This window comes from Notechis scutatus, chromosome 2 (assembly GCF_049901735.1).
Source record: "Notechis scutatus isolate UNSWTSFEM ecotype Mainland chromosome 2, rNotScu1.2, whole genome shotgun sequence".
NCBI classification, from domain to species: domain Eukaryota; kingdom Metazoa; phylum Chordata; class Lepidosauria; order Squamata; family Elapidae; genus Notechis; species Notechis scutatus.
Genome location: NC_142010.1, coordinates 169,586,462 through 169,614,297, shown reverse-complemented (window position 1 = coordinate 169,614,297; position 27,836 = coordinate 169,586,462). Strand labels below are relative to the sequence as shown.

General features: G+C 35.5%; 1 protein-coding gene across 2 annotated transcripts in view; it reads left to right on the top strand.

The window, feature by feature from the left end:
* TNKS (tankyrase) overlaps positions 1-27,836 on the top strand; it is a 99,357-nt gene that overhangs the window by 51,597 nt on the left and 19,924 nt on the right. For both annotated transcript variants that reach the window (XM_087957348.1, XM_087957347.1), the window contains 10 exons: positions 5,090-5,184; positions 7,303-7,369; positions 8,393-8,579; positions 11,030-11,151; positions 12,287-12,378; positions 12,469-12,547; positions 15,341-15,512; positions 18,741-18,820; positions 20,098-20,243; positions 21,256-21,421. In XM_087957348.1, coding sequence (XP_087813474.1) covers positions 5,090-5,184; positions 7,303-7,369; positions 8,393-8,579; positions 11,030-11,151; positions 12,287-12,378; positions 12,469-12,547; positions 15,341-15,512; positions 18,741-18,820; positions 20,098-20,243; positions 21,256-21,421 — 1,206 coding nt within the window. The remainder of the gene's footprint in view (positions 1-5,089; positions 5,185-7,302; positions 7,370-8,392; positions 8,580-11,029; positions 11,152-12,286; positions 12,379-12,468; positions 12,548-15,340; positions 15,513-18,740; positions 18,821-20,097; positions 20,244-21,255; positions 21,422-27,836) is intronic.

Here is a 27,836-nt window from a genome sequence, read left to right as displayed (position 1 = left end):
GGCCAAAATTGTAGAAACCTTTTGGGGAAAATGTACTTTTATGACATAACTACCAAACAGGGAGATCTTGGTTTCCTCACTCCAACTAACACTGTCCCATTGTTCCTCTATCCAGGTAACATGGGTTTTAGCCCAGTTTAGTCTTTTCAACCTTTGTTTGAGAAATAAAAGTGGCTTTTTTCATGGAATTCTAGATTTTAGACCAAATTCCTGCAGTCTGCCCCAACCAGTCCTTGCACTCAACTTCATATTGCATTGCGGCATTTCATCTTGTATATACCCAGATGATTTTCATCTGTCACATCAGCACAGTCTCTTAATTCTTCTATCATCACTTGTTGTTGTGCACCCTTTTCCTGCCTTTACCAGTGTGGTTTTGTAATGACTGAGTTTCCTTATGCCTTTTCAAAAACTTAGAAATGCCACCTTTGGTTAAGTTTCCACCAGTTTTTCTTCTAATTTCTTTATAACTGTAGCCTTGTTCACTTAATAATACTATTTTACATCGCTTTCTGGGCGACCAGTCAACTCTTTGCACTATTACTTTAATTTTATTATGCTTTACAAGCTCACTAAATGAAAGAACACAAAAAACCTCTACCAACTTGATACCGATCACATAACACACTGACAAATGTCCTTCTCTCGGCTTCAATACATGACATCAATAACTGAATCCTACTGTGATCTGATTGGCTCATTGCCAAAACAAGATGACACCTAATTGGCTTTCTAAACACTCATGCTCATTGGCTAACAATCAGATGAAGGAAAGCTACCTGATATCAACCTAAGCAAGTTGTGCTTCCTTTTTCTGGTTATTTGGCTATAACTTTTCATAGAATACAGATAATTGAACAAACTTTGTTGCATTACATTCTTGATTAAATTATCTTTCTATAATTGTATAGTACTATTCAAAAAAAGTGGTGTTATTAGCCATCAAACCTCAAAAATACACTTTTCCCAAATTAATTCGACTTCTCTTGGAATTTAGAGAATAAAGTTATAAACAGGGGTCCCTATAAAAATGGCAATATAACCAGCAGTGTATGTCTTCTCATATATTGATATTGGACTGATTGGACTGCAGTTGCCTAGACCAGGGGTCCCCAACCACTGGTCCATGGACCGGTACCGTCCGTGGAACAAGTCCTACCGGGCCGCTGGTTTGCTGGGCGCCGCCATCTTTTTGATGAAAAAGTGCTTCCGGTGAGCTTTTCCGGTAGAAAGCTCACCGGAAGCACTTTTCATCAAAAAGATGGCGGCGCCCAGCTAATGCCGGTACCGGGCCGCGCCATAAAAAAGGTTGGGGATACCGGGCCGCGGCATAAGAAAGGTTGGGGATCACTGCCCTAGACCATCCTTATCATATTTTTGAAGAAAGGCATGCCTGTTCTCCAGGAATTTTCAAAGATAATTATATAAAAACTAACCGATAACTTGGCATTGCCCGGGCATTTTTTTAGTTATCCCAATCCTGTATTAGACAGGAAAATCCTGTAGTCTGGACTCACGCTGTTGTATTGTCTCTCGTGCAGCATCACACGTCTTCTATTCCTCTCCTCGGGAGTTTCTTGCCTACTCTGGTATTTCATTTTTTTTTATTGCACTTGGCCAATTGCCTGACGTTTCCTTAGAGAGCTGAGAGGGAGTTCCTTTGTGGACTACTTGAAGTCGTTACCATGGCAAGTCCACTGTGTTGTACAGTAGAAGTCATTTTAAGGCACACACCCTCTCCGAGAGGTGTTAGGGGTGTCTTACCCCCACAGTATTTGTTTCCAGAGGGTAAGTCATCTGTGTACCAACTTTGGTTGAAATTGCTCAAGGTGTTCCAGAGTTATGCTGGAACACACACACACACACACACACACACACACACACACGTGTGTGTGTGTGTGTATGTGTATAATAAAAATAAAAAATTCAGCCAGAACATTAACACGTCCTATTAGTGCCTTAAAATGTATGAAAGATGTCCATGAAATTTGAACTCAATCAATATATATGGTATTCCCTGACCCTATTTCTACCAACTTAATATGTCCCTTTGGTGTGCACAATTATTTGGTAGAATACCTATCTTATTTTTGAAGACTGACCAAAAATGGATCAATTATCCCTTTCTTTGTTACCTTTAAACTTGTGCCATCTTCACTGAACATATGGCATACTTTTTCATTACTTTATTTTGAACATAATTAAAGAAGCCCCTTTTGTATCCTTTGCCAACCTTAACTCTTAAATATCATTTTTTAAAAACAATTTCTGCAGTTCTAACTTACCTGCTGTCTTGATTTCTTCTCTTTGTAAATTCTGTATGTATCTTTTAAAATTTGTTTTATTTATAGTCCCAGACACATCAGTGTATCTTTTTCCCTCCCAAATTTTTTATAGCAGCCACATTGGCTTTTTCAGTATTCTGTTTTTCTCTTCTGTGAATTATTCATTATCCTGCTTCTAGTACAGTCTGTCTTGTGTTTCTTTTCCCCTTAACTTTTTCTTGTGCAGAATGTTCCTTAGTATTACTTTATATTTAATTAAATTTGCTTTTCTAAAGCTAAAAATGGGATTTTGTTTATATCCAAGTCTAATTTAAAGTCAAGAACTCAGGCATTACATAATCAGTTTTCCCAACATTTCTGATATTTCCAATTCATTGATGCTACCATCTTCCATTAATGATAACTGATTTGAGCCTTCTACCACAGGGGTCTCCAACCTTGGCCTCTTTAAGACTTGTGGACTTCAACTCCCAGAATTCCTCAGCCAAGCTGGCTGAGGAATTCTGGGAATTGAAGTCCACAAGTCTTAAAGCGGCCAAGGTTGGAGACCCCTTTTCTACCACACTCTGGAGGATAAAGTTATCAGTAAGAGAGATCAGGGAGAATGCTGGAAGTGCTTTTTATTATCTTACTGGCCTCAGTTACTTCACTACAGCTCTTCTGAGTTCCAGACTCTTGTTTGTGTTGATTAGAGCAGGGGTCTCCAACCACCAGTCCGCGGACCGGTACCGGTCCGTGGAACAAGCACTACCGGGCGCTGGTTTGCTGGGCGCTGCCATTTTTTGATGAAAAAGTGCTTCCGTGAGCTTTTCCGGGTAGAAAGCTCACCGGAAGCACTTTTCATCAAAAGATGGCGGCTGCAGCTTCGGTGAGCTTTTCCGGTAGAAAGCCATTTCTACCCGGAAAAGCTCACCGAGTTTGGCGCCGCCATCTTTTTGATGAAAAAGTGCTTCCGGTGAGGTCACCGGAAGCACTTTTTCATCAAAGATGGCGGCGCCCAGCTGATGCTGGTACCGGGCGCGGCATAAAAAGGTTGGGGATCACTGGATTAGAGGAAACAGTAACATCTGGAGTTGTTTTAAGATAGGCAGCTATATTGAGGACTGGAATGATGGGAAGGAAAGGAAGAAAGAAAGAAAACAAGGAAAGGAGAAAGAAGGAAAGTTTTCCTCTGCCTTGTCTATTCTAAAGTGGTTAGCGCTACATGTTAATGTTGCCTTGAATTAATTATTTATCCAGATAATTACATTCAATCAGAAAGCAGAAAGTGTTGAATGGTGTTTATGAAATTAATTTTATTATTTGCCTGTGCTGTGTGAAGCAGATTTCTAGTTCTAATTAGGGATATTATATTACAAACATCTGTGATCTTGTTTACTTTAGAGGCTTTGTAAAAAGAAAAAAAAATCCCATCAGTTACTCCATAAAATTCTTGATTTGGAGGATTTTGTAGCTCTTCTCCTAATCCTAATTGTGTCTGCAAAAGATAAGGCCCAACTGAGATTCCAAAGTGCAGAAACCTGTGATATAGAATTCCTTTTCTGAAATTATAATTTATTAATTTGTGCTTAAATATTTAATACTATAATTGAAAGATTTGTCAGTTCATTTACTCAGTTAACATATAGCCTTACATTTTAGGGAACTAAATATAATCTGAAATTGATCATTGTTGCTTTCAGTGTTGTGTCATGGGCTTTGCTACATCTTTATGGATTCCACATTTACTATGAGAATGATTAATAATCAAGTATAGCTTTTTTTCCAAGAGGCAAAATCCTTAAAGACCAGACTCCTCAAAAACATTAAAGCATTAAAATGGAAGAAATACTGAAAATTGCAGCTTCTTGTTAAAGATTCTTGAAGTCAAGTTTCTGTGGCATTGTTTGGCATGGCAGCTCTATAATTTTGTACAGGCTGAGAGGAAGAACTCACATGGAAAAACCCAGTGTTATTGTGATCCCAGTGCCTTGAATTTTTATACAGTATGTTGGTGATGGGAAGCTATTTTAGTCTTGGTGCCAGAAGCACAATACTGTACTTGCCGAATAGGCATCCTTGGAGGATAATAGCTGAGTAAGACATACTGCATCTTGAATTGCAGAGAAGAGAGGAGTTTATATTATCCACAAATACCATAAACCAGGCACAGAAGACTTTCTGACTTGATTGCCCTGTAATTGAGTTTCTTTAGGGATCTTCTCTGTAGTCTTTCTGTAGATAATCCAGAGAAATAAAGCCTGGCATTCTGGAGAAACCTGGCAAAAGCAAGAAAGAGAAACCTCAAGAAAAATATTGGCTACCACAAAATAGGGGACAGGGTAAATTGTATGTATAAAGTATATTTTAAACCTGTTTTTCCATATTTAAACTACATTTAGTTGATCTAAAGATTGTAAAAGCCATCTTTTTTAGTACTAAGTGCTAAATTTTATTCTTCAGATTTTTTATTTATTGTTTTGAAAACAACGACGGAGAAACAGAAAAAAGTGAAACCCAAAAATAAAAATACACTGTTGAAGAAAAAAACATACATAGATATATTTTTTTTAGAAAAACAGTCAAAAAAATACAAAGAAAAAAGAAAACTATATTACTTCTAGCCTTCTGTAACTCCACCCCCCCCCCCTTTATTCATTTCAAAAGTATTTTGCTATACAGGATGAAAAACTGCAATTTGAATTAAGTACATTGATAATACATACTCAGCTGGCATTGTTACTCGTAATTATTGTATGTCAATATGAAGATTTGGTTTAGCTTGAAATATGCTTATGTTCTTTAATTACTGTTTCTTATTACAGTCAACCCCATTACATTTGGCGGCAGGATATAACAGAGTTCGTATAGTGCAGCTTTTACTTCAGCATGGTGCTGATGTCCATGCAAAAGACAAAGGGTATGTCAAATTGTATAATTTGGTTTTGATAGTGCTAATATGATGTAAGGGGGAAAGCACTTTTTCATAATGACACTCACAGATTCATAGGTACTATTTTGAGGCCAGGCAAAACTCTTCCCTCCTCCCTAAATCATTTAAAACTGGTTGCTTTTGTTTAATTTTTGTGTATATTTGTAATTTCTGTTTCCTTCTCTGATTTTTATTTTTTATTTTTGCTTTCCATCTTAGCGTAGCGAATTTTATTGCAATGTATGTTTGCATGAGCAATATTCTGTGAGCCATTCAGATGAATCTAAGCTTGATTATCAGTAAAAATAAGATAGTGATTTGAGTAAAAGTGGAATAGCATTGTTGGGCAAATTCATGGGAGTAAATCATATATATCCACGTTGCAACTATCTCAGAGTTCCCCAACATTTCCAGCTTTGCAGACCAGTGGGTGGGGAGGGGGGATGGTTCCATGTGAGTGGCTGGGAAGTCTGTGTGCAGCTCCATTTGCATGAGCAGCATGCCTATGTTATTCACGCAAGTGAGGGCGTGTGTGTGCATGTGCACTTGCCAGCTGTTTCTGCGGACCAGTTGCAAACCTCTTGCAACCCACTAGTGGGCTGTGGCCTACCCACCGGTCAGGGACCCCTGCACTATCTCATATAAGATCTGGAATGTCCACAGAGTAGTCTTTCCCCCATATTTAGATGCTAATTAAAATATAACATTTATTTGTGGCCCAGATACAGGGAAATATTTAGACAGTAACTGTCACTCCTCTGTAATTTATGACAGCAAGGTCATGACAGGGCATTGGACTTGATGACCTCTTGGACCTCTTCCAATTGATTTTAGTCTATTCGTTTGATTTAAAATATTCAGTTGTAGCTGTAAATTTGCTGTGTTCCTTTTTCTTCTCTGTGAATGGCATGGATAGTCTCAGTTTTAAAGTTCTGTTGTATTTGTCAACTTATTACGGAAGCAATGAATCCTTGAATGAGCTTAACTTTTTTCTGCAGTCTTCAAATGTATGTATTCTTGGAAGGCATGTTATATAGTTCATGTAAGACTGAAGCATTTTTTTTTAACCTAACTGGTTTGAGCTGTAGGAAGTTAGCACCCACTTGTCTCCTAGAAAATTGAAATATCCTAGGAAATATTAAAAAGGCAGAATATTTCCTCTAAAAAGAGTAGAAACTCAGAAGCAGAAACTCACCTCAGAAGTAGACGCTCACCCCCACCTTTGTTAATGGGTGGGCCATTAAGGCCTGGGCCAGAATACTTTACATAACAAAGATCTCCAGGTAAATCTATAGCAATTGCTCAAAAGCCCTTTCAGTGCATCATCATCATCCAGCAAGGCTCAATCAAGCCTGGAACTCAGGACAGCCTATAGAGTTGCCCTTGCATGGCCTCATGGGAGTCTGACAACCAATCAGAATATAAGCTCCAATTCAAATCCCAACAAAGGTTATAAAACCCAGGCACTCTCAGCACCTCAGCCCTTTTTTCTTGATTTCTTCCTTCACCTTGAAGCATGTGATCATCCTTCCTTTTCACTCTGGAGCTCCAGGCCATGTGGTCCTCCTGTCTACCATTAAACCTTCCAAACATCCTCCATGTTTCCAGTGTCTTTTTACCCACTTGGAACTGAACCCAGAAGGATATTTCTTTCAACAGCTTTTTCCAACAAGCAAATCATGTTTCGCTTTTAGATGGAATATCGCTGTTCTAACTTTTGTTTGAAACTGGTTCATGAACTTTGGCTTATTTTATTCATGGTTTTTATGCCTGAAATTCTCAGTGGAATAAAAATATAAAAATGATGAAATAGTCCTTTAAAATATATGTAAAACATGTCCTTTAATGAAATGTAACTGTATATACACACAGCAGTAAAACAAACAATAAGCCCAAAATAAAGAAAAACAAAAGAACCCCCAGAAAGATACCATCCCTACACTTATGCAGGCAGGAAACATTAAAACTGTGCAAAGCTTTAAAAATAAATAATTTGACAAATGCTTTAGCACAAGAAAAATATTAAAGCAGATAAAATATATGGTGCAGTGTAGTGAAGAATTATTTTGCTGAATAGTTAAACAGTGTTTTTTTTCTTTGTTATAGTGGACTTGTGCCTCTACACAACGCATGTTCCTATGGACATTATGAAGTTACAGAATTGCTATTGAAGGTGGATAATTTAATAATTATGTAATTATATAAAGATTGTCATTAATGCGAAGGGTTTTATTCTGTTTACAAATTATAGGTTGTATATTGCATGTGAGATAATTTGTATGCCTTTGTGATGTTGATAAAGAAAATATTTTAGAGACCTCCTTCTGTATTTTTTTAAAAAAGGCTGCTGCTTATTTGAAATAATTCATCACTATAAAGAACACTTAAAGCTGTCACCAATTTTGCTAAATTATCCCCAAAACACCTCCTTTTATTCCAGTCTAATTTTACTAAGTCAAAAATGATTACATTCCTATTCTATTTTTCTCATCTATACTGTAGAACAGATTTATTTAGAAAATTTAGAAAATTTACATGGCTGCCTGACTTAAATGAATAACTATTAAAAACAAGAATGAAATTAAATGGAATATAAAGGTATTTTGCAAGTAACTTACAGCTTCTGAAACACACATAGTGGATTTCTTTAGCAGACATAAATAATCCCTGAAAGAAATGCCAGGCTTTGATGGCCTTTTGCAACCCAGCACGTCAGGGCCATCCAATTTTTGAGTAGGAGTGGAGGGGAGGTGAAGGGGGCTGTTTCATTGGGCAGGCACTCTGAAGCAAAGGCATGTCTCCTGAATCCCACAAGATGGCACTGTTTCATAGAATAGGCACTACGGTACTTGCCCCAAGCCAGTGATCGGGTTTGTGTTATTTCAAGTAGAGAACTAAACAAAGGAGTCTCAAGTGCTATTATACCAAGATTTATTGTAATTGGTCTGTTATACCAATTTTTGTAAACAAATCTCATGTGTTAATCTCACTCTTTCGATGTCAAGTAGAATACATTTGTTCAGCTAATGAAATGAAATGATTAAATGACTTCATATATGTTAGAAATTCTAATATGATTTTCCTCACAGACAGATAATCCAACCTTGTGTATTTAAAACTAAAAAAAAAATAATTATAATATTGATGCAACATAAAATGCCTGTTGTCTTTTCCTCCTGTTACATTTGTTCCTTAGCATGGAGCCTGTGTTAATGCAATGGATCTCTGGCAGTTTACTCCATTACATGAAGCCGCTTCCAAGAATCGTGTGGAGGTTTGTTCTCTGTTACTCAGCCATGGTGCAGATCCAACATTAGTCAACTGCCACGGCAAGAGTGCTGTTGATATGGCACCGACACCTGAGCTCAAAGAGAGGCTCACCTGTAAGTATGACTGTGTGCAAGGTGTTATCATTCTCAGCAAGACTACAGAATTCATTCTTTTCTACAGTATTAAAAATGATATTCTGTTCTTTTAAAGTAAGGCTGATATGGTATCTCAACCTTCAGTTGATGAATTTTTTGTACCATCTGAGAAATTTAAAGGATTTATGCTTATGTATTTTATTTCATCTTATTTATTAATCTAAATTTATTTATGTGGCTGCCCATCTTAGTACTGTGACTCCAGGGGGCTACCAAAAATTTAAAAAATACATATCAGGACCAACTAAGGCATAGAGTGACTACCAAAGATATCACATACCTGCAGTATTGGCTGAATTGCTTGCTCAACTCCTATGCCCAAGAAAACAGCCTGGTCTTCAAGACTTTCCTAAAAGTGAGCACAGTCGGGACCTTATCTGTTACAGAACTAAGGTTTTAATTTTTAGCATAACTCCCCATCACCATCACTTCCTCATTATTGGGAGCAATAAAACTTACGAAACAAATGCCTAGGAACTTTGTGGAACTTAAGATGTTTTTGGCCCAACTTTGTGGTGCCACATTGTTCAGTCATTGCCAAAAGGAAGCCTATCAGTATGAGTGTTAGCATTGTTCTGCCTAATGTTTTCAGAAGTGCTATTGTTTCAGATACTAATATTTATAGATATCATAACTAGTAATCATTGAAAACATTAATTTTCCATGAATTTGACCTTCCATACTTTCCCAGCTGACTCATTTAGGTATCGCTACATATCTGTGTGACAATTTCCATAATTTCCTAAAGCACCGAGTCAGGTGATACTTCTTTTTGTCAGTCTTGTATATCCTGCTCTTGGTGATCCATTTCTATTGTTGATTTTTCCACACAGTACATAATTGTGTATATTAATGTTATCGCCTTCATATCTTGTTTATAATTTCCATCTTTTCTGGTCTAAACACTCCCAAATGAAAAAAAAAATTCTGATAGGATAGTTCCACCATGTTTTCGATTATCTGCTTCCTTTACATATACTAAACCCTCTACTCATTTAGCAACTATATTCCAATGACTTGGGCATTAAGCGAAATGATCACTAAGTGATTGAGAGAGAGAGAAACAATCTGAAGATCATTAGTTGCTGCTGTTTCTCTCAGATAAAGTTCTCTTATACAATATCCATTTTTCCCCTTTGGTCAGAAAGTGATTTTTAATATCATTTATTACTGTATTTTTACTATTGGACTTATTATTTTTGTGTTTGCAAATGGTTGCTAAACAAAGTAGCCACTAAATGAGGAATGGCTTTATTTAACACTCTGAAAGCTGTTTTTGAAATGTTGTCAACTTGAATTTATTTTTTAAATATGACCATGGAATGGAATGGAATGGAATTCTTTTATTGGCCAAGTGTGATTGGACACACAACGAATTTGTCTTGGTGCAACTGCTCTCTGTATACATAAAAGAAAAGATACATTCATCAAGAGTCAAGAATCATAAGGTACAACACTTAATGATAGTCATAGGGTACAGTAAGCAATCACATCAAAGTAGGAAACAGTCCATATAAATCGTAAGGATACAAGTGACAAAGTTACAGTCATACAGTCACAAGTGGGAGGGGATGGGTGATAAGGAGTGATGAGAAGATTATTAGTAATAGTAATGCAGACTTTGTAAATAGTTGGACAGTGTTGAGGAAATTATTTGTTTTGCAGAGTGATGGCGTTTGGGAAAAAACTGTCCTTGTGTCTAGTTGTTCTGGTGTGCAGTGCTCTATAGCGTCGTTTTGAGGGAAGGAGTTGAAACAGTTTATGTCCAGGATGTGAGGGGTCTGTAAATATTAGAGAGCATTTCACCGAGGCAGCCGTCGTCGGTGCCATCTTGGATCAAGACATATTTGTACCATAGTTTTTATTTTCATTTTTGTCCTAATGAATTCCCAATGTGGGATTTGCCCTTTTCATAGTTTAGCACACTGAATTTTAATTGAGTCGTTTACTACAGTCTCAAGATTCTTTTCTAGATTAGAGATTCAGTCTAACCTCAGTCAGGTTATATGTGAAGATGTTATATTTTTTTTCTTTCTTTTTGGTGTTTGCATACCCTGAGCCACATTTGCAATTTAAATATCTCTCTTTCTGTTTTAAAATTCTTTGTTTTGACTACCTTATTTATTTGGTGGTGTCAAAAGAATTGAAATCACCTTCAGAGACTTATCAGAGAAACTGTATCTGCAGTAATGTTATTTTGCACTGAAAACTATTTTGATTAAAAACTGCCTTTACCTCTTAAATCATGGGTGCTTTTCTGTCTTTCTGAAGCATTACTTGAGAGAATATAGTGGGACAGTCCACTAGAGAATTTTTCCCTTCTACGTTATTTTTCTGCAACACTGTTGTAAATCTGGTTTTACAACAGATATTTATCACCCATAACTATGTTTTTCCCCCTTCTGCAGATGAATTCAAAGGACATTCCTTATTACAAGCAGCAAGGGAAGCTGATTTAGCCAAAGTCAAGAAAACACTTGCCTTGGAGGTCATTAATTTTAAGCAGCCACAATCTCATGAGACAGCACTGGTGAGATCATGGAGTCACTTTTCTTGCTTTAGCTGTGTATACATTTAAGATTTTCTGGTACAATCATACCAATAGTTTACAAAGAGTTTCACCTATTAGAAGTTAATGCTTGACCTGCTATTGATTTAATGCCATATTCAGGAAAAAAAATCTCTTCCATTAACCCAATTTTTTTTTCTCTGAAATGTATTGTACAGTCTGTTCAATGTTTTATGTCTTCTGTGAAAGTAATCTTTTCAAATGTAATCACACTATAATTAAGATATTGGAATAGTGTTGAGGAAATTCAAGTGCAAGGCTACCTTTGGCTAAGGAAATTCAATGGGCAGTTTGAGACCACTCATCCTCCTTGCACAAACTACTACTATGAGATTTTGTTAAGGAAATCTTGCCAGGAACCTATAGTCATTTGAAGAATATGTGGGATAAAAACATGTTATAATTGGTGGAAGTAATGGTAGAGAAACTTATCTCTTTACATATTTTATTAGTTCTTTGATTCAGTGCATGAAAAAAGGAAGGAGCTGAAATGAATATTTTACCTCTCATTCTTTCTCAGTCGCAAATATGGTAAATCCTGATTGAAATCTTGCTCCCTCAGATTAGCTCCTTTCCAGAAAAAATATAAATAAAACCAGTCAAGGTAGTAAATATTAGTCCTATTCTAATTTGTTCATAATGCTTCTGAGGACTGCAAGAAACTTGCTGACTAAGTGTATATGCGGTTTTGGTGTTTGTTCTCTTGTGCTTATTTCAATTTTTGGATTTTGCTGCTGGTATAGATATCAATAGAAAGATCTGCTACTTGAAACATACAAGCCAGGCTGAAATGAACCAAGGATATTTAATGAAGTGACTGAAAAAGATTTGTTCACATGGCTCATGTGGTACTAATGTTTGAGGAAAGAAAATAGACAGCTTAGAATAGGGGAGGTCACGTAAATTATGCTTTACTAGTGCCATCCTCTTAAATTACATGAACATAATTTTATTTTGTTAATGTATTTATTTATTTATTAAATTTCCATGCTAGCCATCTCGCTAATACAGCAACTCCCAATGGCTTACATTTTATTATATTATATACTACCTTGTATTACAATCTTCTCATTATACAATGCTGTCTCTTTTGTAGCACTGTGCTGTGTCTTCTCTTCACCCTAAACGGAAACAAGTCACTGAATTACTGCTTCGGAAAGGAGCCAATGTCAATGAAAAAAATAAGGAGTATGTTTATTCTTTGAAATTATAATATTTGCATTTAGATGGATCAGGCAAGCTTTGAGAGCTGTTAATCTTGTCTCTTTTCCAATCTAGTTTCATGACTCCTTTGCATGTGGCTGCTGAACGAGCACACAATGACGTTATGGAAGTTCTACATAAGCATGGTGCAAAGGTAAATATTGTTCTGTATTTTAAGTAATGCAGTGGATGGGAAGAGTAGTCTTGTGTGTGATCTCTCGTGTGGTAAACAGCTGTGAGTCCTGCTTATTCTAATAGTAACATGGATACCTCTGGTCCCGGTGACTGACCCAGATTGGATCCAGTAACATGGATAGCTGATTCGTCTTGTTCCTAACAGAATTTGAATAGATGAACTTTGGAAATATTATATTGTATATATTTCCTGGTCAGATTTATTTGTCATATTTGTTTCTGAAATCTTCTATAAACTTCTAGAGACGTGGGTTTTTTTGGGGGGGAGAAAGGTCTTTAATTTTATTCACCTCTACTTGATACAGAGTTATGGTAATAGAAGTCTGTTTTGACTTAAAAGAATTCAGATAAAACATTTTCTTTTATTTTTCTGCTAAATTCATTCATAATGCATTAGATTTAATAAACAAAATCCTATGATTATTTTCCTGATGTTGCCATAGCAGTGTTTGATTACAATAATATAGAAAGAGTAATAGTACATCTTCATCATAGATGCTAATCTGCTTCCATTGCTGACATTGTTCTGCCTTTCTGTTTTAATCAAGCAGTATGCTAAGTAAATGCTAATTAAATAGCTGGGATCATTACTTTAAAAAAAAAAGAAATGTGGCTGTAATTCTCACTGTGAAGGTTATTATCCATTTCCTTTTAATACATTTTAAGTGAAATTCAATAAATTAATCAGTAGTCAATATTTCAAAGTCAAATATATTCCTAATATCTGGTATATGTCTGCAACTCCTGCCATTCTTCATAACTTGGAAAATATGCAGAAGCTACTGCATTTATATGCCTATGTAGAGTGAAGTACCTTTAAATCTTAAGTCTTGTCCAGCCCTATTAGTCAATAAATGGTTATTTATTCTGTTAGGTACTTGGGACAGCATATTAGAAAATAATATTTTTATTCAGTTAATGAGTGGATTTTTAGAGAAATGCATCAGTTTATCATATTTATTGATGTATCATTCGGAGGAATTATATATCATTCCATTTATCAATTTTTAACCAAGTATAGGCTTGCTAATAATTCTTTCTAATTGAATAATTTAATTTGAGGGTTTAAGTTGTCATTAGATATATGGATGCTGTAATTGCATTTATAGTAAGCATGGGAAAAAACATTTCACAACATCCCCTATTTTATGTGCTCCTAAATTTCTTCAATCTTTTCTGGAAAGCTGACTTACTCACAAGCCACACTTCCAGTATGTTCAGATTACTATTTGAGATTATATATAAAGTTTGAGTGAGATGCATCAGGATCTAGTGATGATATCTAGCCAACAAGATATTAGAGAACTCACAGGTCTTGTGATAACTCCTAGCTCTACTATTCAAAGTAATGTGCTTAGCTAAGATTACAATTCTTAGACAGTTTACTATGCATGAGATTATGAAAGTAAAACTGTTACCTTGGATTATAAATCAAGGAAGAAAATGCACAATTTAGCAGTGCCCAGGATGTTTGCAGTTCGCATATAAAATAAATGTATCTGTCTATCCAATATTACAGCTTGTTAGAGTTTAACTTCAACAATGCTTTAACTGTGTGTAAGACAGGTGCACTATAATTTAGGCATATATTATACAAGTGCTATTCTCCAGCTTTCTGTTATAGAACATTGTTTTAAGCAGGTTCTATAGGACCATAAAATACTTTGATATAGACATTTGCAAGTGTACTGGATTTCTAAGCAGCTGTTCCGTTTTTCTATTTTTCTGCGGGGAAGCATTTTAGGAAAGATTCTTTGCACTTATTTAAATGGAAAAATGGTTCTGTAATTGTGCATTCAGGTTGTTAATTATAATGCATTTCCCAAGTGAGCTTCTTGCTGATTGAATACTATGTCTAGCCACAGAATATTTAACTGATGATAGTGAATTTTTAGTTTATAGTCTCATTAATATAAAAAAATCACAAAATTGGTTCACTGTGTGCCAAGTACAGATATAGTAAAACCAATTCAAATAGTCATAAAATCTAGTAATGAAAATACAACAATATTTTTAAAATTGGAAGAATATCATATATTTTAAAAAGCCAGGCAAATTAGAACTTTGCTTAATGCCAAAATGACAGTCCGGTCCAGTCACATGATGCATCAACCTATGACCATAATTCTGAGCTCTATTATGGCATTAAGTCAAGGACTACCTGTAAAGGAAGTAGTCCACATACAGACACTTTTTTTTTTGCATCCAGACACTGTGTTACCTGCATGCTTGCTTATTATTGGCTATGGGAAGCAGTAAAACAAAGTTAATTTTGCACAAATGAGGTAAGATGAAACTTATTGATGTATAAATATTGGAGTGGAAAGGAGAAATTCACCTTAACCCTAGTGAGAATATCACTTTTTCCCTTTAAAAAAAAAAAAAAACCCCCAAACCCAAACCCCCCCCCCAACCCCCCAAAAACAAAAAACCAACCAAAAAAAAAAAAAAAAAACACCCCCCCCCCCCAATAAAAAAAAAAAAAAAAAAAAAAAAAAAAAAAAACCCCCCCCCCCCCCCCCCCCCCCCCAAACCCAAAACAACCCCCAACCCCCCCCCCCGCCCCCCCCTTAGATAACTATCAGTCATTTTCTATTATCTTCTCTTCAGTATCCAAAAGAAGTTTCCAGTACAACTTCTTGTCATATATCTGAGGAGAAAATACTTGAGAATTTATCTTTATATCCTCATCTCTAGAAAACAAATAATCTGTTATTCCACTGCTGTACATATTATTCATGTTTCCCCTTAGATGAATGCACTGGACACACTTGGACAGACTCCTTTGCACAGGGCTGCTTTGGCAGGTCACTTGCAGACATGTCGCCTCCTGTTGAATTATGGCTCCGATCCCTCCATCATCTCCTTACAAGGTTTCACAGCAGCACAAATGGGCAATGAAGCAGTGCAGCAGATACTGAATGGTAGGTATTTTCGTTGCTTGACAACTGAAGGATAATTTTGGTTTTCAGAAGAAAGTCTGGTTTTAATTTTAGATTTTTGAAATTCATTTTGATTATCTTGCTCTGCAGTTCTGCAAAATTATTAGCAATTTAAAAGTGTGAAAAAATAACTTTAAAAATATGAGTCAATTGATGGGCCTTAATTTCTCTTTTCATAAATCTGCTTATGTCCCTCCGCTTTTATTAAGCAACAAAATAACATGAAAAATCTGTACAGAAAATGGGCAGGATTGTTTCCTACTGCTCACTATTTTCTGCTACATAAACCTAGTGGGACTTAATTTCTCTTTTTCATAAACCTGCTCATGTCTCTCATCTTTTATTATTAAATAACAAAATAACAATAAACATCTGGATAGAAAATGTGTGTGTCTGTTTCCTACAGCTTGCTATTTCCAGCTATTGTTCTTTTTAAATGCCTGGTTCTGATTATACGATAGAGGGATAAAAAAAACAGACAATCAAACGAACTGTTTTGCTCTTAAGATTATTACAGAAACAGAGCTGAGAAATTTTTCTCGACCAGGGGCCCCCAACTCCTGGGCCGCAGCCCACTACCAGCTGTGAGCTATTTGCAACCAGGCCGTGTGAGTGGCGAGCCATCGCTCGTGCAGCCTTGTTTCCCCCTTCCCCCTCTCCCAGCCGAGCCACCAAACTGCAAAGTTGGGGGGGGGGCTCTGTTCTAGACGGCATGTTAAGCATGTAGTGATGCATTTAATCATGTTTTTATTTGGAATTAGAGGTCTTGTTGATTATATTTGGATGGTCCTGTTGTGGTTGTTATTGCACTGTTTTATTTACCTTAAGAAAACGGAATTCCTAAGAAAAAGGAAACAGACCACCTATATTACATCTTTCAACAAAATGTGTATTCAAACAACTTTATCAAAAAGTGCCTCACCATTCAGCCCACTTCAGCACAACTGACACAAGCTATGAAAAAGATAAAATTGTTAGATATCAAAGACATTTCAGAAACAACCAACAGACTATTCCCAACACATGGCATCACCGTAGCACAGAAACCAACCAACCATTGCTCTCCAAAACATCTTAAGTAACCCTAAAGACCTGGTAGCCCAAAAAGGAAAAAAAGGACGTCTACAATACACTATGTAGGATATCTGGGTTGAAGACTAGCAGAACACATCCATGAACACCAACTAGCAGTCAGAAGACACAATGAAAAGTCCTTAATCTCACAACACATGGTTAGATTCAACCATAGTTTCAACTGAGAAATCATAAACATAACTAGACCAAATTAAATCTAAAATGCTAGAGAATTCCTGCATGTTTGACATTCAGACAAATCTGCCATCGAAAGGCATATATCGGTAAACCACATTTACAGACCGTTCAAAAGGGACAATAAAAAGCTAAGAAGGAAACAAAAAAGACCAGAACACATCTTTTCCAGCAACCAACAAGGATTAACACCAGACAATCAAGCAGTAAACAATACCCTAATTAAGGAACTACAAAGGAGAAAACCACATCTGCACACTGGCAGGCCAAACTACAGAAGGCAAAACTCCCACTCACTAGCACTGAAGATTTTACCTGGTCAGATAATGAAACATCTGGAAGCCAACAACCTTTCTTAGCACCACAGTTCAACCCTGAGCTACATATGTTCCCTTCTGTTGGAATCAGTAAAAAGAATTCAAAGTAAAAGTGATTCAGTTTAATTGGGATGAAAGAAGTGAATGAATTTAATTACTTCTTGTCACCAAGCAGGTCAGGGTGGGGTTATTGTTTTTACTCTTTCTATATTGGGTTTTTATTTTTTGGAAGCTGCCTGGAGTCACTGAAAGTGAATGGGCAGCCATATAAATTCTCTAAATAAAACAACAGTTTTCTTCTGGGTCAGATTCAAGGTGCTCAGTTTAACCTTTAAAACCCTTCATGACATGGGACTGGGCTATCTGACGGACTGCCTCTCCCTGGTTATATCGGACTGCCTCATTAGATCTGACAGAGAGGCATGCTGTAGACACCACCAACTGTGAACCTGCATTTGGTGTGTCCCAGGAGATGTGCTTTCTGCGATGTGACACCTGCCTTATGGAACATTCTTCCTCCTGAAATTAGATTAGTTCCATCCCTTTTGCCATACTAGAAGGCCGTTAACACCTGGTTATGTTAACCTGTGGGTCCTGAGGAACTACAGACATGCTTAGATGCTGAGCTGGTTATTCTTATCCTCTCTTCGCCTAGGATTTATGAATATGCTTTTTATAAAATTTACGTTTTAAAATTATTTGTATATTTGTATTTTATGTGTTGTTTTACCCATTTATTATACTGTACATAGACTAGAGTCACCTTAGGTGAAATGGGTGACTGTAAATTAGATAAATAAAATAGCAGGAGGAGTATTTTAGAGTTTTGAAAGTATAATTGTGCTATTTCAAAGAATAAAACTGAACAAGTGATAAATTTTTGGGGAAAAAAAATATTACAAAGTCATAATTGCTGTAAGAATGTTGAAAATTGGTAAGTTGTAATTATAGATATTAACTATAACTGGATAAATATTAAAATATGAATGAGCTTGTCTTACAAAGAGACTCTGGGATATTAGTATGCATATGTGAAGAATGTGTCTGTGTCTGACAATTAGAAGAATGTGATTCTTGTTTCACTATACGGAGGAAAAAGTGAATGCAAAAACTACAGGAGATTAGTTTATGTTTGGAAAGTATTTGGTAGAGTGCAAGAGGTGCTAATGAATAAAAATTGAGAAGTGCAATGTGTAAATCTCCAATTTACACATTTTACTACAGGTTTAGTACAATGATGCTTTTTGTAAACTAGATTTAATTACATTTCCTTCTTTTTTTCAAATGTCATGTCCTTCATTTCTTAAGTTGCTGTTTTCCATCTGAAAAGGAGTGGTATGGTGGTGCATATATATGCGTATAGAGTTAAGTATTTTAAGTATTAGTATGTTCGCACTTTAAGTCCTTTAAATGATACTTTGATCTGCAATATTGGGTCTGATGCAAAGACCATGAATTTATGCATGGGATGAGATTTGAACAGTGAAGGTTTATATTTGTAGCTCAGTCATAATCGCAATGCTAGAAAGAATATGCTGTTATTCTGAGCATTAATAATAGATTCTAACCTGAATATGTCCTATAAAGCCACAATGTTTACTGATTTTTTTTAATCTTTAAATAGAAAATACTCCAGTACATACTTCTGATGTAGATTATAGACTGTTGGAAGCATCTAAAGCTGGAGATTTAGAAACTGTAAAGGTATGTTGGAATTTAAGGATTATAAAAATTTTAAGATAAATATGGCTATTTTAAATACAGTGAGGAATTTTTTTTTTTACAATGATAGTCTGCAGTGGCCATTGGACTTACATGCTTCTGTCCTACAATTTCTAGGTTGTTAGAATTTTTTTAATTTGTTCTTTTCATTAATGCTAATTAGTATTGCATTTCTGCCTTATACCTTGATTAGTCTTAATTGTGCTTAACTATTAGTTTAAGTTAGGTTTTTTAAAGCAGAAATAATTAAATGCATCACCTTGGAATAAAATGATAAACTATAATTAATGAAAACAGGAAAATCAAGCTTAGAGGAGAGAATAATATTTTGTGCTAAAGCAGTCTTTGGCATTAAATATATATGTAGTAGTTAATATTGTGAAAAGTAATACTGGGTTTGAAACTTTCCTAACTGAAAAATATCCTACTCTTGAATAAATGCTATTTAATTGAAGCTGAAATAGAACCATGAAACATTTATTTTTAGTAAATTAAATTTTCTTTTCAATGTAATAAAATATAGAATTATTCTTTTTAATCAGATCCATAGCTGTATAGAAATCATTTTCTGTAATATTACCCCATATATTTATGAGGTATTCTGCTTGCATATTTGGACACTTTTCTGACCATATTAGCTTTATTTCACCATTCAGGACAATTCTACACCTCCCTACTGCTCTCAGATACCAATTTGGCTTCAATATACAATGTTGCCTGATTCTGTGCAGCAACATTTAAAATATGCCAGAAGATGAAATATGCCCCAAATCAGTTTTATTATAGTGTGTTTTGTATTCGATTTGTGATATTATTTGTTTAGATATATTTTATATTATTTGTTTAAATAGATTTAGTTTGCCATGTTTTTTATGTCCATGCATTGGTTTTAGCCCTCCTGTTAGGTCATCAATGGAACTACAGATTTTAAATAGTTTTCTATAAAACTCAAATAATTAATTTTTCTTAGTAAAAATAAAAGATGACATATTGGATTTCTACTTCTTTGTATTACTTTGTGTCAAATTCGAAAGTGCTATATTAGCTTCTCATTATTGGATTTTTATTTCTGGAAAATAACCTGTATGTAATCTTAGTTATTTTATTGTAAGATAACCTGCAGCCAGAGACTTAGTTATTTTTTATATTGTCCGGGGATCTTTATTATTCTTGCTATAATGTCTTGAGGTGTGGAAGACTATTTAAGATGTCTGTGGTGAATTCTACTGTGCATGTTTTCCTTTCTCATTTTTACACAGCAACTTTGCAGTCCTCAGAATGTGAATTGTAGAGACTTGGAGGGACGTCATTCAACCCCATTGCACTTTGCTGCAGGTTATAATCGAGTTTCAGTAGTTGAATACTTGCTTCATCATGGAGCAGATGTACATGCAAAGGATAAAGGGTAATTGAGACCATGCAATTTACTGTTTTATGTATGGGTAGAATGAACTCTTTTCTCATCTTTGGAAAACTTCCTTAGTCCACCTCACCTTGTTAAATACATTATTTTCTTCCCTACAGAGACAAATCAGTTACAATTTGATATACTAGTTCCAGAAATGTCTGCTCATTAAAACCTTGGTCAAATTCAAGCAGATGATCAAGATATCTAATCTGACAGGGCCAGTATCTATGAGAGCCGTTTCTAGCCTAGTTAAGGCAACAGGCTAGAAACCAGGAGATTGTGAATCCTAGTCCCAAAGTTGGGGCGGTGATTTTGGACCAGTCACACACTCTCAGCCCAGCTCACTTCATAGGATTGTTGTTATGGGGAAAATAGGATGAAGTAGAAGTATTAGATGTCTTCATCACCTTGAATTATTTATAAAATTTGTAAAGGTGGGATAAAAAGTAAATAATAAAATTTACCATCTGTGCTGTGGTGCAATTTCCCTTTCATCCTGGACTATCTCTAGATACTTTTTAAACGTTTTATAAAACCTACATTGTATGTCTTTCTGGCACAAATTCATGCTCCTCCCATTAAGGGGACAATTGGCTGATATACTGGCCTTCCGGTGCTTGCTTCCTAGTGCATTTAGGTGCAGTTTAAAGATTTCTTTATCTATTGTGCTTTTTTTTTTAATAGCCAAAAAAGAAAAACAGTAGCTTAAATTCACATCTGTTTAATCTTGTTCAGTATTAATGTGTGCAGAAACTGAGATTGCTGTCTCTCCATCTTGGTCATTGCAGCTTTATCCTTGCAGTGGTTATTATTGCAGATTATTGCCACATTTCTCACAGTTGTTGATTCTTCTGTCCTGTAAAGTGAGCTCCTGGATGTAGACAGTTTATAACCTCAATTAAAATAACCTGACTAAAATAGAAAAGTAAGATGGCAGTTATTTTGAAGGATAACTATTTTTTTGCTTTTAGATCTTGATAAATACTCTTAATTTTTTTTAACTTATCAGTGGATTAGTACCTCTACATAATGCTTGTTCATATGGACACTATGAAGTTGCAGAGTTATTAGTGCGACATGGAGCTTCCGTCAACGTTGCTGATTTATGGAAGTTTACACCGCTACATGAAGCAGCAGCAAAGGGAAAATATGAAATCTGCAAGCTCCTTCTCAAAGTATGTGCTTTATTTATTTTTTGCAAACAGTCTTTGTTTACTTCAGACTGTGACGCATAATAACATAGGCAGCAAAACTGTGTAATTTTCTTCAGAATAGAACTCTACTTAGGATAATAATAAACAGTTATATTGTTTTTTAAGAAGGCATTGTACTCTAAATTTAGATTGCAGTATAACTACAAATTATAATATCTCTGCAAAGGAATTGTTTGCATGTGCGCTGAGCAGTACAGTCAATCATCTGCATAATGCTGGTTTGTAATCTGCTGCAAAACTATTAGTAACAATTAGGATGCAATGCTGTCTGTAAATTTATTTATTTTTGTAAATTTTATTTGAGTTTTCACAAAAAGAAAAGAAATACAATTAAAACATCTTTTTTGAAAGCAGCATAATCCTGGGTTACATTTCTTCGTACAGACACAAATTCAAGTTCATGCTCATTTTTATATTCTATTCCATATCTTATTACTATTTTACATTTTCTACATGGCTTCTCCCCTCTTTTAATTTCCTCAATTTTATTTTATTTATTTCATCTCAATTCAAATCATTATATTTATATTTTTTGTCTGTCCTGTTTCAATTGTCTATTATCTTTTCTCATTAAACAAAATTTCTCCTGTAGTTACTGATTGGAGTATGACGCCTTTATATCTTTCCCCTAAAGTTATAACACTCAATATAATACATAACTTCCATTTGGATTCTGCTTGGTACATTCTTAAACTACACACAGTATTCTTGAACAAAAAGAAAAAGAAAAAATTATAAATGTAAATAATTAAAACAACATTCCATTCCAATTCAATTCTATCATTAATATTAATATTCATTAAAGTTTTAACATTTTTCACATTACTTTTCAATTAAATATCATACTTCTATGGGAACAATTATAAACTTTCCATAGTCAATTCCACCCCCCCTCTTCACTTATATTTTATAAAACATTGACTAATTAAAATGTTCCCATTCCTTCCTAATTCAATTTTCTCATTTATTTTATTTCATTTACTTTATTCACAAACATTTCACTAAATTACACTAACCATTCGATCCCTCATTCTCATCATATGTTGTTTCCAATTTTCTAAAGTGATTTCTATTACAAATATAACAACACAATCTCATGTACCTTTACAGAATCCCCCTTTCAATTAGATTTTCACCCATTATCTCTAAATAGGTCCTGTTTCTTTATATCTTGCTCCGGACCTTTGTAACTTCTTTTCCTTTCCTTCTTCCCTCTCTTCTTCTCTCTCCCCTTTCTACCCCTTTGTCTCTCTACCTCTATTTCCCTCTCCTGTATTCCCCTTTTCTGTTGCTTTCCAGTATTATACTTATTTTTCGAATTATTTTTCTTTTCTTTGGTTGTTTTTTTAAGTCTTAAATTCTCCATCCTCTTTTCCCCCCCTTTCCTTTTTCTTCCCCACATAGAGTTACTTGTTCATTAAAGATGGCTTCTTCTTTGTCCCAGTCTTCTTGTTTTGCAGTCTTTTCTTGTTGTTTCTCATAGTTCCAAATCTCCATTTCTAAGAATTGAAAAACAAAGCTAAAAGAACCCTTCCCTTCTTGTGCTTCTTCTTTGTACTTTTTAAGTTCCATTTTCAATTCATCCAAAAGTGATGCCATTGTAGAAATTTTTAAACAACCACCCGATTGATGTTAGTCATTCAAATATAATAACCAAAAATCCAAAAGTCACCAAGTAATCCAAATACACACAAGCTGTTTTTTTTTCTTTTTGCTCTTTCTTTTTTTCCCCACGTTCTCTTCCTGGGGTTACTATTTAGTTGCAAAGTTTCAGTTAAAATGTATCTTTTAGAAGTCTTATTGAAATTTTACTTTAGATTCTTTTTAAAGTCCAGGCAGTCTCCTCCCTCTTCCAGATCCTGCCCTTATTCTTTTCTCTCCCTTCCTGCTTATAGAAGAAAAAGGTTTTAATGTCCAGAAATCTTTATTGTCCCTTTGGCATTTAGTTATATTTTCAGCTTAATTGCCTATTAATGCCAAAGCGGATTTTTCAAATTTCTTATTCTTAATTGTCAATATAAGGAAGGAGAGAGAAGAAGAAAAAAAAGCCAAAACTTTCCCTTTTCACTTTCTTTCGCTGCTTCAGACTTTCTTTGGGAGCGATGTTATTTCTTGTAAAATTTAAATTCCAGGGTACCTTAGTTGTTGCTTTTTCAACTAGCCCGGTCAGCCAAAACTTTCACTTCTTATCTTCCTCCTGCACGTTCTTTTCCGGTTGAGTTCTTCTTTGAGGTGGCCATTTCTGATCACCGCTGCAACCGCCTCGGGAAAGGGAGTAATGGCCAGATGAGGAGGAGAGATGCGGCTCCCCTTGACCCTGCTGGCGGTCTCCCCCCTCTTCACCACCTCTACGGGATGGCTTAGCCCCGAAACCAGCCGGCTCGGGGCGCTCCAGCGGCGAGCCCAGGCAGAAACCGCGCACGATCGCGGATTCCTGTCTGTCGCCGAAGCCCTTCAAACTGGAAGTTTCAATGCTGTCTGTAAATTTTTCAGGTTGGAAAGACAGGGAAACAAAGCTGGCTTCTGTTTACCATTGCTTCCCCAGAAATCCATAAAATTGCTTTTTTCAAAATGCATTGATTTCTCGACTGTCAATAATAGTGTTTTCATGAACAACCAGATTTATTGACAGTTTCTCTGTCTCTTTCACTAACAATTTAATTCAGCATTTCATTTTGCCCCCATAAAATGTTTCAAAAGGGGCTTCCGGTTTGAAGTCTCTTGGGCGACAGACAGAAATCCGCGATCGTGCGCGGTTTCAGTCTGACCTTGCCACTGGAGCGCCCCAAGCCGGCTGGTTTCAGGGCTAAGCCACCCCATAGAGGTGGTGAAGAGGGGGGAGACTGCCAGCAGGGTTGAGGAGAGCCGCATCTCTCCTCCTCAGCTGGCCACTACTCCCTTTCCCGAAGGCAGTTGCAGCGGTGGTCAGAAATGGCCACCACAAGGAACAACTCAACCGGAAAAGAACGTGCAGGAGGAAGATAAGAAGTGAACGTTTTGGCTGACCGGGTTAAATTGTAAAAGCAACAACTAAGATACCCTGGAATTTAAACTTACAAAAAAATAACATCGCTCCCAAAGAAGAGTCGGAAGCAGCGAAGGAAAGTGAAAAGGGAAAGGTTTGGTTTTTTTTTCTTCTCTCCCCTTCCATATACTGACAACTAAGAGACTTAAATAAGAAATTGGAAAAATCCACTTTGACATCAACAGTTAATTAAGCTGAAAATAAAACAAAATGTCAAAGGGATAATAAAGATTTCTGGACACTAAAAATTTTTTTTTTCATAAGCAGGAAGGGAGAGAAAAAGAATAAGGGCAGGATCTGGAAGAGGGAGGAGACTGTCTAGAATTAAAAAGAATCTACAGTAAAACTTCAACAAGACTTCTAAAAGATACATTTTAATTGAAACTTTGTAACTAAACAGTAGAACCCCAGGAAGAGGAAGTGAAAAAAAGGAGCAAAAAGAAACAGCTTGCGTGTATTTGGATTACTTGGTGATCTTTGGATTCCTGGTTATTGCATTTGAATGACTAAAATTAATTGGGCGGTTGTTTAAAAATTTATACAATGGCACTACTTCTGAATGAATTGAAAATGGAACTTAAAAAGTACAAAGAAGATGCACAAGAAGGGAGGGGTTCTTTTGGCTTCGTTTTTCAATTCTTAGAAATGGAGATTTGGAACTATGAGAAACAACAAGAAACGCCTGCAAAACAAGAAGACTGGGACAAAGAAGAAGCCATCTTTAATGAACAGGTAATTCTATGTGGGGAAGAAAAAGGAAAGGGGGGAAAGAGAATGGAGAATTTAAGACTTAAAAAAACAACCAAAGAAAAGAAAATAATTCAAAAAATAAGTATAATACTGGAAAGCAACAGAAGAGGGGAATACAGAAGAGAGAAATAGAGGTAGAGAGACAAAGGGGTAAAAAGGAGAGAGAGAAGAAGAGAGGGAAGAAGGAAAGGAAAAGAAGTTACAAAGGACCGGAACAAGATATAGAGAAACAGGACCTATTTAGAGATAATGGGTGAAAATCTAACTGAAAAAGGTATTCTGTAAAGGTACATAAGATTGTATTGTTATATTAGTAATAGAAATAACTTTAGAAAATTGGAAACAATGTATGATTAAAATGAGGGATAAAATAGTGTAATTTAGTGAAATGTTTGTTAATAAAATAAGTGAAATAAAATAAATGAGAAAATTGAATTAGGAAGGAATGGGAACATTTTAATTAGTTAATGTTTTATAAAATATAAGTGAAGGGGGGGAATTAATTATGGAAAGCTTATAATTGTTCCCATAGAAGTATGATATTTAATTGAAAAGTAATGTTAAAGAAGTTATATTTTAATGAATATTAATATTAATGATAGAATTGAATTGGAATGGAATGTGTTGTTTTAATTACCGTATATACTCGAGTATAAGTCGACCCGAATATAAGCCGAGGCACCTAATTTTACACAAAAAAACTGGGAAACCTTATTGACTCGAGTATAAGCCGAGGTGGGAAATGCAGCAGCTACTGGTAAATTTCAAAAATAAAAATAATTAATTTGGGAAACGATCTCACTATCATGAAAGGTTTAATTGATTCACTAACCCAAAAGAAGAAGATGATGATGACAGCGGGAGGCAGGAGTCACTCTCTTCCCCTCCTCGGAGGCCCCTGAGTCAGGAGTCACTACCGCCGGCGCGGCCCCAGTCCGCCGCCTCGGAAGGGAAAGGCAAAGCGCTTTTGCCTTTCCCTTCCCGGGCTGGGGCTGTTGGGAGTCGCTGCTGCCGGAGGCCGCGACTCCACACCATTTTTTTCAGAGGGAATCTGACTCGAGTATAAGCCGAGGGGGATTTTTTCAGCACAAAAATGGGCTGAAAAACTAGGCTTATACTCTGGTATATACAGTACATACATTTATAATTTTTTCTTTTTTTAAGAATATAGTATGTATTTTAAGAATGTAGCAAGCAGAATCCGAATGGAAGTTATGTATTATATTGAATGTTATAACTTTAAGGTATACATTGAAGCCTAAATAAGAGTTAAATGGATAAACTTAAAAGATATAAAGGCGTCATACTCCAATCAGTAACTACAGGAGGAATTTTGTTTAATGAGAAAAGATAATAGATAATTGAAACAGCACAGACAAAAATATAAATATAATGATTTGAATTGAGATGAGATAATTAAAATAAAATTGAGAAAATTAAAAGAGGGGAGAAGCTATGTAGAAAATATAAAACAGTAATAAGATATGGAATAGAACAAAAATGAGCATGAAGTTGAATTTGTGTCTGTACGAAGAATTACGCTACTTTCAAAAAAGATGTTTTATTTGTGTATTTTTTTTCTTTGTGAAAACTCAAATAAAATTTACAAAAAAAAATGTTTCAAAAGTTTGTTTTGTAAGAGATTTCTGCCACATGATACTTTAGACTAGAGATCAAAAGTCAAGAGCATGTATGGTTGTTCTAAAGGCTAAGAAGGATTTCTTGATTTGCCAAAAAGATTTGTAGAGAAAGCTGTTACAAGAATTATTCTTAATATAGGATGTTAAATTTGATGACTTCTGGGCCTGATAATTAAATGTGGTCTGTTATTTTTTCATACATTTATTCAAATATAGTCAAAATATATTTTGTGTACATTATTTCATTTACACTTAGAACTTTTAAATATTTTCTTTAAATCCTGAAAAAAAGATATTTTTCAACTGCTTATATAGAACCATGCAAAAAAGTTAAATGTTATAACTGGTTGCCATAATATGAGTTACCAGAACTTGATGTCATGGCATCAGGAAATAGTTCTGTGATATTAGAGTATGATATTAGAGTATCAACCAAAAATAAATATTTGGAAACACGCATACATAACTTCATTTTATACTTTAAATCCCCTGGCTCTAAAGAAACCAGATATATTCATGAAACATTTATTTGGAAATCCTTGGACATTCTTACTCAAAAACATTTCTCAGAGGAGGAATACCAGTTAGGTCAATAATCAAACTGCCACCTAACAGCCATCCTTAGAAACGCAAGGGTCCTAAGAAAGGCTTTAAAAAGAATTGTCCCTGTGGTGATACTGAGGCTGGACAGTTGATGGCTGGAGACTCCAAACTTTCTCTTCCTTGGGCTTTATAGCTCAGTTATGCTGCCTGCTTTAGAGTAGTGGACTAAATAGTTCCTGTGGCCACCAAAGGCGATCAAAGCCTTTGACTGGGATTGAAGTAAAAAACAACACATGACTTTGTTTTCCTTATCCTGAAACACCCCTCTACAACACACACACACACACACACACACCTAGCTCTTCAAAGAAGCGCTGAGTAGTTTGGAGTAATTTGAGCATGCATGAATTCTAGAGTC